This window comes from Psittacula echo (assembly GCF_963264785.1).
Source record: "Psittacula echo genome assembly, chromosome: 11".
NCBI lineage: Eukaryota > Metazoa > Chordata > Aves > Psittaciformes > Psittacidae > Psittacula > Psittacula echo.
This window is the reverse complement of record NC_137746.1, coordinates 6,010,403-6,025,670: the sequence shown is the minus strand read 5'-3', so window position 1 is coordinate 6,025,670 and position 15,268 is coordinate 6,010,403. Positions and strand designations below refer to the sequence as shown.

Below are 15,268 nucleotides of genomic sequence, written 5' to 3'. Positions count from 1 at the left end.
TTCCTCTGGGACATTGTGGCCATCAGTGACATGAAACACCATCACCGGCTCCATCACACCAAGCAGACTCCTATGTGTGCCCCTCCTGGGGCCAGCCCAGCCTGTGCTCCCCAGCCAGCACCCCCAGCAATGGCTGGGCAGCACCATGACCTGCTGAGGCCTCCTGCTCGGTAAATAGTGTCAAGGTTAGAGCGAGGGATTCATTGGGGCCATAAACGTTTATGGCAGGCCCTCCCCGCTGCCCAGCCACCACAGCCTGAACTTTCCATCAGCGATGCTTTTATGGCTGGTCTCTAATGATTAACCCTGCCTAGCGGCCGAAGGTGCTTTGCAGCACAGTCGTGAGCCCCACACACATGGGGAAGCTGGGGCTGGGGGACCCCCATCATCCCTGCAGGCTGCAGCCATAGTGGGGTGCTTTCAGGAGGATGTGGAAAGCCACCAGTGGTCCTGCAGGGAAAAGGAAGGGCAGAGCTGACTGAGGAGAATGCTCAGCATTCCTGTGCATGAGAAGGTGGCTGGGCAGGACAAAGGCAGCAATGAAATCTCCTCCACCATTAGGAAGTGTCATTCAGGAAAACTAGCCTTGCCCCAGAATTCATTCCTGGGCTGCCATAGCCCTTGGGGTTAACAGCCCAGTGCACCAGGGCCACATGCATCATCCAGCCATAAACACTATTTTTTCTGTTTATCCTGGGTTTTCAGCTTTTACCTGGACAGGACAGAGATTTGCAGGGCAAAGCACAGAAGGGCTGTGCCCTCCACCCCTGGAAGCATCCCTGGATGTGCCCTTCTTGCATGCTGAGGACCCCCAAATAACCCAAGCAGAAGCTATGTCACACACTGCTTTTTAATGGCGAGCTGGTGGTACATGGGAGAAGGCGCACATGACATCAGGGTGACAGAGACTGGCAGCATTGAGTCCCAACAGCCCCATCCAAGACCTCACTGGTACATCCCAGGACAGCAGCATCAGCAAGAGATTGGGTCTTTGGGACACAGGCCCTGGGAGACACCCCAAAATCACACACTGGCACTAAAACACAGCCCTTCTTTCCCTGGGAAAAGCAGCACGCTTGGATCTCCCTTGGGGATGGAAACTGATCCTCTTTTGGAGCTGGGTCCAGCTGAGACATCTCTGACCTCCTGCACACATGGAGCACAGCTCACCCCAGCCCTACCAGGCACCATGGGGAAGAGCTGGCCTGACCCACTGAGGTCCCTGGGGGATCTGCAAGCTTGGAAAGGCCCAAGCTGGTCTGTGTGGAAAGCTTTATTATTTCTTCCTTCTCATTGCTTCAACTGCTCATTTATTAGGTCACATTCCTTGAGCAGGACACCGATTTGTACTGGTTTTGCTGCAGTGCCTCCGGCACACACTGTCCTCAGAGCACGGAGGATGTTGTAGTCCTTTCTTACACGTGTTTGTGGGTTACTGGAGTTAAATACACACAAATAGAGAACAGACCAATGCAGAGGATGTCCTCCTCCTCCCCACCTCCTGCAGCCAGAGCATCTCTGCATCCCTGTAGCTGGCGCATCCTTGTAGCTGGAGCATCCCTGCATGGGGAGGGCAGGGCTAGGGCTGAGGGTGGAGAAGGGCAGCCCGGACACTTCAACCAGACACCATCACAGGAGCACACAGACGTGTCACACAGTTGTCACACTGAACAGAAACACCTCGGAATGCCGGGACAAGCAGCAGCTCCATCCTGGCTGGGTCAGGGCGGTGATGAGGACACGAGCAGGGTCAGCACCTCCCAACTGCTCCCAAAACCAGCCCCTGGGGCTGTCCTGAAGTGCCACAGTGCAACCTGTGTGAACTGGGGGGTGAGCCCCCTCCCAGCCTGTGGGGTCCCATCACATCATGGACTCCTCCTCCTCCTCCATCTCCCGGTCCACCTCAATGGCCGTGTTCTCATAGCTGGTGATGCCGCCGTATTTCCGCATGTGGACCATGAGGGGCTTGGGGGACTGGCTGCCGGGCAGGCTCGCCACGTACAGCCCGGTGCGGTTCTCCTCCAGCGATGGGCCCCAGTCCATGGCGGGCCGGCTGGCCTGCTGCACCCGCTGCGGGGAGACAGGCACCCTGCACACCTCTGCTCCCAGTGAGGATGGGATGGGGTGGGATGGGGTGGGATGAGGTGGGATGGGATGGGGTGGGATGGGATGGGATGGGATGGGATAGGGTGGGATGGGATGGGATGGGATAGGGTGGGATGGGATGGGATGGGGTGGGATGGGATGGGATGAGATAGGGTGGGATGGGATGGGATAGGGTGGGATGGGATGGGATGGGGTGGGATGGGATGGGATGGGGTGGGATGGGGTGGGATAGGGTGGGATGGGATGGGGTGGGATGGGATGGGATGGGGTGGGATGGGGTGGGATACGGTGGGATGGGATGGGGTGGGATGGGATGGGATGGGATAGGGTGGGATGGGATGGGGTGGGATGGGGTGGGATGGGATGCGATGGGATGGGGTGGGATGGGGTGGGATGGGATGGGATGGGATGGGGTGGGTGGGATGGGTGGGATGGGATGGGGTGGGATGGGGTGGGATGGGATGCGATGGGATGGGGTGGGATGGGGTGGGATGGGATGGGATGGGATAGGGTGGGATGGGTGGGATGGGATGGGATGGAGTGGGAAAGGATGCGATGGGATGGGATGGGATGGAATAGGATGAGATGGGATGGGATGGGATGGGATGAGATAAGATGGATGGGGTGGGATGGGATGGGATGGGATGGGATGGGATAGGATGGGATGGGATGGGATGGGATGGGATGGGATGGGATGGGGTGGGATAGGATGGGATGAGATGAGATGGGATGGGGTGGGATGGGATGGAATGGGATGAGATGAGATGCAATGGGATGGGATGCAATGGGATGTGATGGAATGGAATGGGATGAGATGAGATGCAATGGGATGGGATGCAATGGGATGTGATGGAATGGAATGGGATGAGATGAGATGCAATGGGATGGGATGCGATGGGATGAGATAGGATGGAAGCTTGTGCTGAAGCTTCTTGGGAAGGCAGCTCTGTGCAAGTGCCCTGCTACAGCTGGGGAGCTGCTGCCGGGGGGGGTACGGTGCAGTGAGCTCTGCTGCCTCTGCTTTGGACAGTCTGGGGAGAGCAGCAAAGCCCAGCAGGGCTGGGAAAGCTGCGGGCAGCTCCATAGCCTGCTCCAAGGAACCCCACTCATGCTGCCTATGGCTGCCTGCAGCTGCCTGCAGGGGATGGCAGCTGCATTCCTCGCTCTGTCGTTGCTCCTGCAAAATGGGGGCAAAGTCCCACGTGCCCATGCCCGCCCCATGCTATGGACAATGTGAGCCCCCAAGGACAAGGCTTGTTCTGGAGGTGGAGATGTACACAGAGATGCCCCTTGAGAAGCAGCGTGATTCAGTGCCTGACTGGCACCGTGGGAAGGTGACGCTGGACATGCCCTGGGATGCACCATCTCCCACACCCCATGGGCAGCAAGGAGGGATGGGGACACACACCTCCAGGAGAGAGGATGCAGAAGGTGACAGAGGATACAGGTGCTCGTGGTCACCCCTGCATGTTTGTGGGGTGCTCCCCAGCAATGCCGGCCCCAGCACCTCCTACCTCCCACAGCGTCCCTTCTTCTTGGAACACAGCCACCACCATGCCAATGGGAATCATCAGGCAGGACAGGACTCCCATGAGGATGCCCAGGATCTCGGCCCAGGCAGGGAAGCGGTAGCTGCCGTACTCAGAGGGCTGGTACTTGACGATGTTGTACACCAGCAGAGCCTGTGAATGGGACGAAAGTGAGAACCCAGAGCCCTCTGAAGGTATCCTGCTCAAAAAGGGCCTGGAGATGATGGGGACCTCCCAGCAGAACCCGAGTGGTCCCTGGGGCAGGAGATGCCAGCAGTTACCATCATTGTTGCTGGGGACAGGACCATCCAGCAGGCTCTGAAGTAGGGCCCTGGTTTGAAGCCCAGCATCATGTGGATATCTCGGCAGAACCTCTTTATGCCTGGAGGAGGCAGAGGGAGAGGATTCAGAAGCTGTGATACAGACACAGCTGTATCACAGCTGTATCACAGTTGTGTCACAGACACAGCCCACCTTTCCCTGTGCCCCTGTGGGGACAGACAACTTACCATAGACACGTGTCACCACGAGGCAGGTAGTGATCACCACCACCATGAGACCAAAGCCAGCGCTGTAGTCATCCAGTAAGACCAGCCAGTACATCCCACCCTGTGGAGGCAAAGCACAGTGGCCAGCATCTCTGGGGCCATCATCCCAATAAGCCTCTACCTATGTCCTCCTGCTTTCGGGGACACGGTCCTCTTAGCCCCTCTGTGGGCACTAAGGAAGACAGTGGTCAGGCTCCCGCAGAAGACATTGTTCTTCTGGGGTTGTGCAGGGACAGGAATAATGCTGTGTTGCTCCCCTTGGACCTTACATCCTAACGAAGCCCAAAATCATCAGTTATATGTCTTCCACCTCTACAGCTGATGTGAATACTGGTGTCTCTGCAAACGCAGCCTGTGCCCTAAGCTCTCCACAACACATCCAGCCCCAACCCTTACCTCTGTTGTGAGGATGAGCCCCATCAGGAAGAGGGCAATGCAGATGACAGCAGAGAACGAAGCTTTCTTTGGCCGCAGGTAGTAAGGAAACTCATCTGTGACTGCTGTGACAATGGTTTCCATAAAGGCAAACTACATGCAAAGGAGAAGAAGGTCCCCATAGCCCCTGGGCTGCCCAGGCACCATGACTGGCTCGGTGGGCTCTATCCTTACCTGGCTGTCCAGGCCCAAGGTTAACAGCATGAAGAAGAACAGGAAAGACCAGAATGGAGAAAGGGGAAGCATTGTCATGGCCTGGGGGTACACCACAAAAGCCAGGCCAGGACCTAGGGGAGGCAAAGGACAGCAGGGTGAAAAGGGGGTGACAGCGCTGGGTATAGCGGGATGGAGGAGAGGAGAGCCCAGCAGAGCAGCACCACAGTGGGGAACTGAGGTGCAGGAGGGGTCCTGCAGCAGAGAGTGAGAGGTGCAGGAGAACCAACCTGCTCCTTGCTCAGACATCACTTTATTAGACATCACTTGGTGTTGCTCACAGTTTGCACGGCAGGAACTAGTTTCTCCTCTTCCCGCCCTTTGGCCAGCTGAGCATATAGCATCATCCCTCACTATGACCCCCTCAGGTGCCTCCCACCCTAAAAAGGATGCTCCTCGGTGCACCCAGGCAGAAGGTGAAGAAGAAAGGGTCTTTGGCCTCACCTGCTTTTGCCACTTGGTTAACAGGGACCCCAAGCTCCTGGGACATGTATCCCAAAACGGAGAAGATGGCAAACCCTGCCAGGATGCTGGTGACGGCATTGCCCAGGGTCACTATGAAGGTGTCCCTACAGAGGAGAAAGAAGGTGCTCTGAACATGCCCACTCCTTCCCACTCCACACCAGTGGCATTGCCAGTCCCCGGTGTCACAGTGATTCTCCTCCAGCTCCTCTCTTGGCATGTGCTTTTCATAGCCAAGAGGAGCGTCTATCTAATGGCATAGGTCATTTTGTGGGGCTCCTTCCAAGCTTTCTTTCCCCTAGGACAAGGGGACAGGACAAACAGGCACAACTCCAGCCCCAAACATCCTCAGCAGTCAGCACCTACAGCCCAAAACTTCTCAGCCAGATGTTGTGCTTTGATGCTTAGGAGAACTTTCTTCTACAGAGCCCTCTGTCCCTCTTGAGCCTGTGCAAGCTGCCAGGTATCTATAAGGTGCTTGGGCAAGGAGCAGTGCTGGGTGACCGTGTGCTTTGAACCCACCAGCTGAGGTTTCAATGGCTCCCCCAACCCATGGTCTTTACAAGACAGGAGCTGGCTCCTACCTGTAGATATTCTGATGGAAGGTGTTGTAGGAGGCGAAGGTGAGGAGGCCCCCAAAGCCTACCCCAAGGGAGTAGAAAATCTGCAGGGCAGCCTCGATCCACACCTGGGGGAAGGAAGCAGGTCTGAGGAGAGCCTTTCCTTGCTAACGCACTCACCACTCACACTGGGTCTGTTGGCTTGTGGAAGGACTAAGGAGAGGATTTTAGAGCCAGCTCAGTGTAGCATGTAAATGCCCTTGTGGTCTCTGCTTACCAACACTGCTGATCCCAGGAAAACCCCTGCTCTGCACACTGAGATTGCTTGAGAAAAACAGAACAGCCAAATCCAGCATGAGCACCTATAACCACCCTATAGCCCATCACAGGGGTTAATCCTGCCCATGGTTCTGGTACTCAGGGGAGGTGGAGAGCATGCCGTCCCCTGCATGGAGAACCAGAAATGCAGGCATGGGGCTGTGCCCCGTGGGAAGAGCCCTATAGACAAGGTGTGGAGCAAAGACAGATTGCTCAAAAAAGGCAAGTACTTTTGGTCTAGGGTCAATCAAGAGAGGACTTCAGGTCAGGGGGTGGCCAGAAAAGGCATCAAAGTAAAGGACCCACCTCTGCTGCACAGTGAAGGTGCAGAAGAAAAGGTTCGTTTCTGTGTGTTGGACAAGACCCTGCTCACCTTGGAAGAGAGCAGGTGATCGAACTGGGGTGTGAGGTAAAACCGGATCCCTTTCCAGGCCCCCTCCAGGGTCACGCCACGGATGAGCAGCATCACGAGGATGAGGTAGGGGAAGGTGGCAGTGAAGTACACGACCTGCGGGAGAGCAGAGCCCACTGGGAGAGCTGGGGGCGAGAGCACAGCACAAGTGGTCCCTCCCAGCCCTCCACTGCATCTCCCCACACTGCCCGGTCCTTGGGATGCAGCAGGACCAGTGGTGTCAGCCCTGGCACTGTCTGGATGTGGGACCCATCCCCAGGATGCTGTTTCTGGGTCTCACTTTCCCAGATGTGCAGAGAATCACAGGCACTGGTGAGCATCGCTGTAGATCACCCCAAAAAGCACTGTCCAGCTCTTACCTTTCCCGAGGATTTGACTCCCTTTAGGATGCACAGATAGACGATAGTCCAAGAAAGGAGCAGGCACAGACACAAGTTCCAGCGGATCCTCCCAGGATCCCCAATCCCAGAGCTCCCCTGGATGTGCAGGACGTATCGGCTAGGGAGAAAGGAGAACTGCTAGTGAGCGGTCATGAGCAATTCCTGTCTTCTCCCTGAGGCCTCTCTGGACCCAGCAATGCCTCTGCTCACAAAATAACCTTGTCAAAAATCCCAGCGATGACAGGCAGCTATTTGATGGGAAAGGGGGAGCCGTTGGTGTGATTTCTCCACCGTGCATTAAAGAACCCATAGGAGATGCCTGGAGGCTTGAGAGCAAATTCCCAGCCAGCCCAGGTTTGGGATGCATTTCGGTCTAATGTATCTCCAGGCCAGCAAAGCAGTGCTAACTCATGGGCATTTCCCACATCCCAGGGACATGATCCTAATGCCTAAACTGAGATACTGCCCACAGCTGACCCATGAGAGCCCATCGCTGCATCCACAACACCAACCATGAGACATCCAGCACAAACCCTTCACCCGTCACCCCATCCCCATGCTCTTGCTGGTTGAATGCCAACCATGTCTGTATATATAGAGTGACTTATAAGGAACACTGTAGAAAACTTTAAAAGACAAGAGGAAAGGGAAGATTTAACTGAAAGTGGTCTAGTTGAAGACATCCCTGCTCATTGCAGAGGGGTTGGACTAGATGAGCATAGAAGGTCCCTTCCAACCCAAAGGATTCTATGATTCTATGTCCCCATGGCCAGGCTGAGCTCTGTACCTCCAGTACTCCTCGCTGGGGCTGACGGTGTTGGTGATGTTGACGGGAAAGGTGGTGTTCCCCGTCTTGATGACGTGGTGGTCCAGGCACAGGTCGGTGTTCCACCAGTTGCCGCAGTGCTGCCAGGGCAAGTCGCTTGTGAGGGATGCAAAGAGGTAGAAGAGAACGTAAGCAATGATCATATTGTAGTAAATGGCCACCAGGGAGACGATGAGGATCGTGCCCATGCCAACGCCTGGAGGAAGGAGAGGGTAAAGAAGGAGTGAGCCATCTCTCCGGAGCAGAGAACACCCAAAACCAGGGTCAGACACTGGAGCTCAGCAGCCAAATGTTTAACCAGCCTGAGGTTCACCAGGAGGGGGACCTTCTTATTGTACCCTCCGGACAAGCCTTCTCTGAACTGATGATCTATTTCATCACACAGGTGATTTTACTCCAACTTGATGTCAATGCTTGATTTGACCTTTTTTTGAATGCTTTATTCTTACCTTCCACAGCCATTGCTCAGCTTTGGGGCTGTATTTTGTACACTGGCTGGCTTAATAATGTTTATATAACATGACATCCAGAGCCTCCAAAGACTGGTAGACCTCATACATATCTTGCAGCTATTAAGCTAACCCAGAAGTCCATCTTGCTCCACCTGCCCCCAGGATTTAACCTAACATGAGCTTTGAGGATCATGGGATGCGGATGTTGGTCCATGTCCTCATCAAGCAGCTCTTCCAGTGGCCACACAGAAGGTCTGGACTTCACTCACGCACCTTTAAAGAGAGGGCTTATCTTCCAGACAGCGAGCGGCCCCAGGCTGGAGAACTGGCCAAGGGACAGCTCCATGAAGAAGATGGGGATCCCGCAGATGGCCAGCATGATGAAGTAAGGAACCAAGAAAGCTCCTGCAAGAAGCAAGGAAAAAAACCCCTAAAACATTCTACCAGCCCAGCTCAGCCAAGGGGAGATGTGGCCCCTCCAAAGGGTGCCCAAGTACCTCCTCCATTGGTGTAAGCTCTGTAGGGAAACCTCCAGACGTTTCCGAGGCCCACACAGTATCCAATGCAGGAGAGGAGGAAATCCAGCCGCCCCGTCCAGTTCCCTCTGTCCTCTGGGCACCCGGAGCCTAGGTCCCCGTCCTGGCTGCTGGGGCTCACCAGGAGCTCTGGGGTGATCGGCTGAGCAAGAGAGCAGGGGATGGGATAGAGCGGAGAAGGTTAACGAAGGAATAAAAGCAGGGGGGGGAAGAGTGGAGAAGGAAGGAGCTCTGAAAGCTCTGGTGTGAGTTTGTGACCCCAAGTTACAGCACTGACACTTGTCCAGCCCTTACTTTGCCTGAGGATTTGACTCCCTTTAGGATGCATAGTTCACCTGGTACTGAGGTACAGAGGCAGGAGGGTGCTGTGGTCCCTGCTGACAAGGCACTGGGACCAGTACACGAGGAGCCCATTTGGGAACTTTCCCTTCTTTTTGGGCTCTTAAAAGAAAAAAGCAGTCATCTCCATGTCCCTGAGTTCAGGGGTTGTAGGGAACAAGCCCATGGGATGTGATTGAGGGAGAGGGATCTGGATTTGGAGGGATCAGCCAGGAGGAGTTGTCGGTCCCCAGCATACATATGTGTTTAAAGCCTATAGCAGGCCTTCATCCATCCCCTGGGAGATGAGAGCCGGATGAGCAGAGCCCGGTGCTGCCCTGCTTCAGCCCCTGGGGAAAGTGGCAGCTATCTCCTCTCCTCCTCCTCCTCTCTGGCTGGACCAAAGGATGCTCTTGCTGCCAGTTCCCATGGAGACAAGGAGCCGCTGCTGATGGAGATGGCTGCAGGCTCCCATCCTTCACAGGGTGCGCCCCAGCTCACAGCCCTAAGGCACCAAACACAGGGGTGAACCCATTCTCACCCAGCATGAAAACCCCTTGAGAGACAGGACAAGCAGAGCAAACTCTTCCCAAAGCCAACCTGAACTGCAGAGCCCGAGCTCTGGTGTTACACTAAACCCCATCATTAAAAGCCCATACCCGCTGGATGCTGCCTTCACAAGGCAAGGGCCAGAACAGAAAGCTGAAAACACAGGCTGAAAAGTCAGAATGTGACCCCAATCCTGTTGCTGTAGAGCTGTTGCCTGGCAGCCCTCCTGCAGCTAAAGCAGCTCTCCAGCTTAGCAACTTTTCCAAACCATGGCCATGCCTGGTAATTAACCCAGCACACGCAGTGAGCATGACCCACAGAAACCTGTGTTTGTGGGTGAGGGACAGACTGCTCTGCTACATCCCCCCCTAAAGTTTCAGCAGCTAAATCCTGTATTCACAAAGGTCCCTCTGCATAGGGACAGGAGCTAAGGGGCCGTCACAGTTTGGTCTTTCCCCCCACCAGAATGCTTTCCAGTCCATCACACTGCTGGGGACCTGTTGCTTTCCAGGTTTGCATCACACCGAAACAGCAGGCAGGGATGCTGGGACATCATTAAATCCTCTCGCTTAATTCCTGCACCTCTGCCTGAATCCTGAACAGCTGCAGAAGGGCAGCAGCATGACCTGACTAAATGCAGGTGCCCATCCATCAGACGTGGCAAGGAAGTCAACAGAAGCAACCAGAAGAAAGGAACCAACCAGACCTTTTCCAAATGACATGGCCCAGTCCCCATCTCTGTCACCCTCTTCAGAGGCCATGGGATGGAGTTTGTCACCCATGCCTTAGTGATGACTGCCCCCCCTTGTGATATCTTTAGCTGGAGCTCTGCAGTTTAAGCTTGGGACCCCAGAGCAGACAGCAGAGACTGCTCAGGAGTCAGATAGACCCCAAGGAGGGTGACACTGCAGTCACATCGGGCAGGGTGGGGAAGCACGGGCCAGGGATGCTGCTGGAAAACACACAGACAGGCTGCTCCAGGACTGTAATGCCCCCAAATGCCTCAAAACATAGTCTTCCCATAGAAATTACAGCAAACCTGGCCTATTTGCCTTACTAAAAATGAACTGCAAAATGCAGTATTTAGGGCTTGCAGCCCATCTTTGTCCCAGATAGCAGAGAGATGCACACCTCTACTTCAGACTGCTGAAAGCTCACATGCTGGCTCAATTCCATCCTCTTTTTTTGGGATTAATGCTCTTTTTCAGCCTTTGTCATAACAGGAACCTTCTTTTCCAGCAGCAGCTGAAGTGCTGTAGTGCTACAATATTGCTCTAGTGCTTTCCACCGTCAACAGCCATCTTTCAAAGCGGGCTCCTGTCTCGCGGTTATAAACAGACGGGGACTAACAGCTCCCTTGGCAACCACATCCTCTTTGAACACGGCATCACTTTCCATTATTCACCACAAGATGCTCCCAAAGAAGTCGGCAAAGCAAAGGTCACTGGGAAGAAAAAGCATTTTAGTCTCTGCCAAGACAAGAGCTGGCTTCCATAAGGAAATTGCCTTGTGCTAATTATTTTCTGTAAACCAATTTGTTTTAGTGAGTGCAAATCTCAGCTGCATCCGTGAGAAACCAGCCAGATTGAAGTTACTTTTTTATCACATTTTGCCTCCATTCAAACGGGCATTGTGGGGTTATTTTGTCGGTGTTTTTGCATGGACCACAGCCTTTGGTTGGGAGGAATGCCACCCAGCACCAGATTCCTTTCCTGTGGATCCGAGCCATGTGCGAGCACAGTGCGTCTGTAGAGTGTGAGTCACTTAGGATTAGTTTGAATTGCTGGTTAATCTCTTCGAGAAAAAAAAAGAGAAAACGGCATAAAAATGAATTCAAATGCGAAATCTCTTAGAAAGGGAAGTAAATGAAGCATCTCGATGGGGTGGAGGAGCCCCTTGAAGGGCTGCCCCAGCCCTGGGTTCCCCCAGCCTGGAATCACAACACGTGCCAGGAGAGGGAGCAAGTGATGCTGGAGCCGCCACAGGGGATATGTGGAGATTGCTGAGGCTGAAGCAAACTCATTACAGTGATGTCCAGAGCGAGTGTGCACCACTGCGAATTCTTACGGACTTTCATCCTAAAACCCTGGGGAAGGAGTAGGGGAAGTCTGAGGCAGGCAGCGGAGGGCAGCGGCTTGGGCCTGGCTGGGTACAGGGAGGCGCAGCCCAAATCCTGGCTCCAACCGCTGCTCTCCATGGGCTTTAGTCCACTTCTACCAAATAACCCACAAAGCAAATAATCAAGCAAATAAAACCCATCCGTTCTGCTCTTCTGGAACTACTCTTATGCAAATGCCAACCCGAAATCCTTAGTGCCTGAGAAAGATCTTCTCTATTAAAGAGGAATTTCCATATGTCTAAAACATGCTTGGTGAGAAGGCTTAAAGCTCCCAGCTCACTGCTGGGAAGCGGATCACAGTGACAGGGAGAGGATGCTATTGGGGCGCCAGGGTAGGCGCTGCAGCCAGGGCTGTGCAAACTCCTCCATTGGCCATGGATGGCTTCAGACAAGCCCAATTCCAGCACTGGACATGGGGATCCCAAGGTGCTGGGTGGCTGCAATCACCAGGTTCTCCATCTGGAACTCAGCAAGAGTATTTTGGGGTAATGAAGGATAGGAAGGCCCTGGGCAGCAGTGGGAATAGGGAAAATAACTCTGGAGACATCTGCTTTCCATTCCAGTGAATTGCTGCGGGACTAAATGAGTTCCTGAGTAAATGCTAAACACGATCACCAGCAGCAGAGGAATTCAAGGATCTCAGGAAGCCTTTGGAAGGGGCAGAGACAACTTTTAATGGTTCTTACAGTCACAAAGTCATCTGAAAAAGCAATTTGTAGGAGAGAGGAGGAGAGAGAAGAGCCAGATGATGCCTCCAAACAACAGCGGAGGAGGAAAGGCAGCCCTGAGGCTGCTGACTTTTGCCAGGCCACTGCTGGCTTTTTTATGTCATATCCCAATATCCCAGGAATTTCCTGGCAGGGATGAAACTCTCCTGGGTTTTCATTCATCTGAAGGCTGGTGGAGGTTGGAGTTTTCCTGCCCTGTGGTTAGTGGGCATGGTTTGGCAAAGGGCAGAGCCTGTGATGCTCTGGGAAGGGCTGACCCACTGGCAGCAGCAGCGTGTCCCCATGCAGGAGAAGTGGCTTGGTCTCCAGTGGGAGGGTAGATGGGGACTCTGAGCCTGGAGTGGCTCTGAGGGGAGCCAAGGATAGGAAAGCCTGAACTTGGCTTAAAACGGGTTTCCATAAGGGTACAAAGAGGGTTTGCAGCTCTGCCCTGAACCCAGAGGTCAGGGTCCAGCACTACCTTTAAACGCATCCGAGGAGGAGGCATCCGGTGGGAAAGGCACTGCCCAGCTCCCCGCGCTCATCCCGGAGGATGAGGGGGAAACCCTCACGTTCCACCACCCCCGAGCCCGGGCAGCCCCCGGGGCTGGTGGGAGCCGCCTTCCGGGGTACCACGCTGCAGGCGGCAGCTCTGCCCCGGGAATCACCGCCGGGAATCACCGCCAGCATCCTGCGGGAAGAGGCAGGGGAAGGGGCAGCTCAGGCCCTCCACTGGCCACTAACCACAGCGACCCACGGGTACGAAATGCCCCCATCCCTCTGCCCCACATCCCGCTGCTGCCCCACGCACACACACTATTCCCGTGGGCAATCCCCGCCAGGGAAAAGTCTGTCGTCTCCCCACGGAGGCTCCCGTGAAGGGGGTGGCTAAAGGTCCATGCCTTGTCCCCGGCTCCCAGCCCTGGGGGCATCCCCGCTTCCCGGCTCTCACCTCCCGGAGATGCTGCTGCCGAATCTTCTTCATCCCAGAATCCTGTTGCTATGAGCTCCCCGCTCCCGACACTTTTCCCTCTCGCTTTCTCCGGCGATAAGGAGGGAGAAGGGGGAGACGGCGAAGCGATAACAGGCAAACGGGGGGGGGGGGGGGCACACAAACACCTTCCTGCCGGCGGGGGAACGGGGGGAGCGAGGCTGGAGGGAAGGTGCTCCTTGAGTTGAGGATGGCTGCTGAGCGGGGAGGGAGGAGGGACGGCTCTCCCAGGCTGGAGAAGGGCTGTCTGTCAAACGCACCCCTCCGGGGGGGTCGGGACCTCAGCCCCCCACCGAGCCAGCAGGGAGGGATGGAGCTGACTTACTCATGCCATGAATGCATCAGGTCTCCGTAAGGATTGAGCTGACTTTGCAGGCACCCTGCAGGTCCCATGTGCCCCAGGAGCGGTGGCAGCAGTGCGAGTGCAGGTGCCAGAAGCTCCCAGCATCTTTCTGTCCAGCTCTGAGCTGATTTTCTCATGGCAGGACATGGTTGGAGCCTGAGAAGGCCAGAAGTGACTTCTGCCCATGCTGCTGGCACTCAAACCCCAGTGGAGGGGAGTGGGATGCTCAACACCCATCTGTCCCTTTGCGTAGAACCAGTGCATCCCACCGTGCTGTGAGCAAGAGCAACCCTTGGGCAGGCCCATGGGTGAGAAGCTGAGCCCACCATACCATGGGCCTGACGCTGCAGGTCACATGCCCGGGGTTTGGATGTTCCTGTTGAATCAGCAGTGGGATCCTACAGCCCCAAAGCCCAGGGGTGTGCAGGCTTTTCCCCACCAGTCACATCCCCAGTGAGATGGCAGAGAGGTGATGTGTGTCTTTTTCTCCCACTTTCATGGTGGGAAATGTCCCCAAGAGAGACAACCCCACATGCCCCAGGGCCAGCGTGGTACCAGGAGAGCTGCTGTCTGCCACAGTAATGCCTCTTTCCCTTTATAATATCCTTTTGTCCTTCACTTTCCCCCTGGACTGTGCCCAGTCCATCAGGGTGTGTGTCTCTTTTCCTACAGTGCTCCAGCCTGACCCAGACCTGTCTCCAGCTGCTTTGCTCAGGTTTGAAGCTGAACAGGCAGCACTGGGGATATGGAGGACAATGACTGAAAGGACCCAGCCTGCCAGATGTAAGAGCACATCTCTCTGACACCCAATGGCCATCGTGCTCCTACAGCCCTCCAAGCACTTATGGCAATTTTCCCCAAAAGAAAACCTCCGAGTTTTCTTTTGCTCTCCGAGTGAGGAGCATAAAGACACATTTCTGCAGGCTCCAACATGATGAAGTGGCTCAGTGTTTGCACTGTGGGCCTTTCAGAGCTAACATTTACCTGCATTTCCCAGTGGCAAAAGTGGAAGGAGCAAACTGCATAACGCAACAAACATCTTTCTTCACACTCAGCTTCCTCAAAAGAAGAAGGTCTTTGGGCAGCCATCCAGGCAGGCTCTACCTGCCTTGGACTCACCCATCGCTTCCCCCTCTCCCAGGATGCTGGTGGGAATGCTGAGCCTGGATCTGGCCAGGCTGGCCCCATTGGGCACTGTCCCTGCCTCACCCTTCCTGCTCAGGGCAGGGATGCTTTGTTTGCTCTTCATACCTGTGCAATCTGAATCAGCCTTTCGGCTTTTTCCCTTGGGATCCACCTAAAGAGAAGTGTCCCACAGCCACCTCTGCAGCATGGGAGGGAAGAGACTGGTGCCACCTTGTTACAGCTGTCCCAGTCCCACATCACATGGACTGAGCCCTGCACAAACCACCCAGCCTTCCCTGGGTGGACTTCAAGCCCCTGTCTTGCCTGCAGGCCAGTGTT

The 15,268-nt window shown here is 55.0% G+C and overlaps 1 protein-coding gene across 1 annotated transcript; it reads right to left on the bottom strand.

Moving 5' to 3' along the window:
• Positions 1-1,860: 1,860 nt before the first annotated feature.
• On the bottom strand, positions 1,861-13,455 carry SLC6A7 (solute carrier family 6 member 7; the record flags this gene model as incomplete). Its single annotated transcript, XM_080627369.1, has 14 exons — positions 1,861-2,070; positions 3,621-3,788; positions 3,917-4,017; positions 4,145-4,244; positions 4,580-4,711; positions 4,793-4,905; positions 5,276-5,400; positions 5,878-5,981; positions 6,545-6,679; positions 6,943-7,081; positions 7,751-7,985; positions 8,515-8,646; positions 8,739-8,919; positions 13,423-13,455. The coding sequence occupies 14 exons, from the start codon at positions 13,453-13,455 to the stop codon at positions 1,861-1,863; spliced, it is 1,908 nt and encodes a 635-aa protein (XP_080483495.1).
• Positions 13,456-15,268: the final 1,813 nt, after the last annotated feature.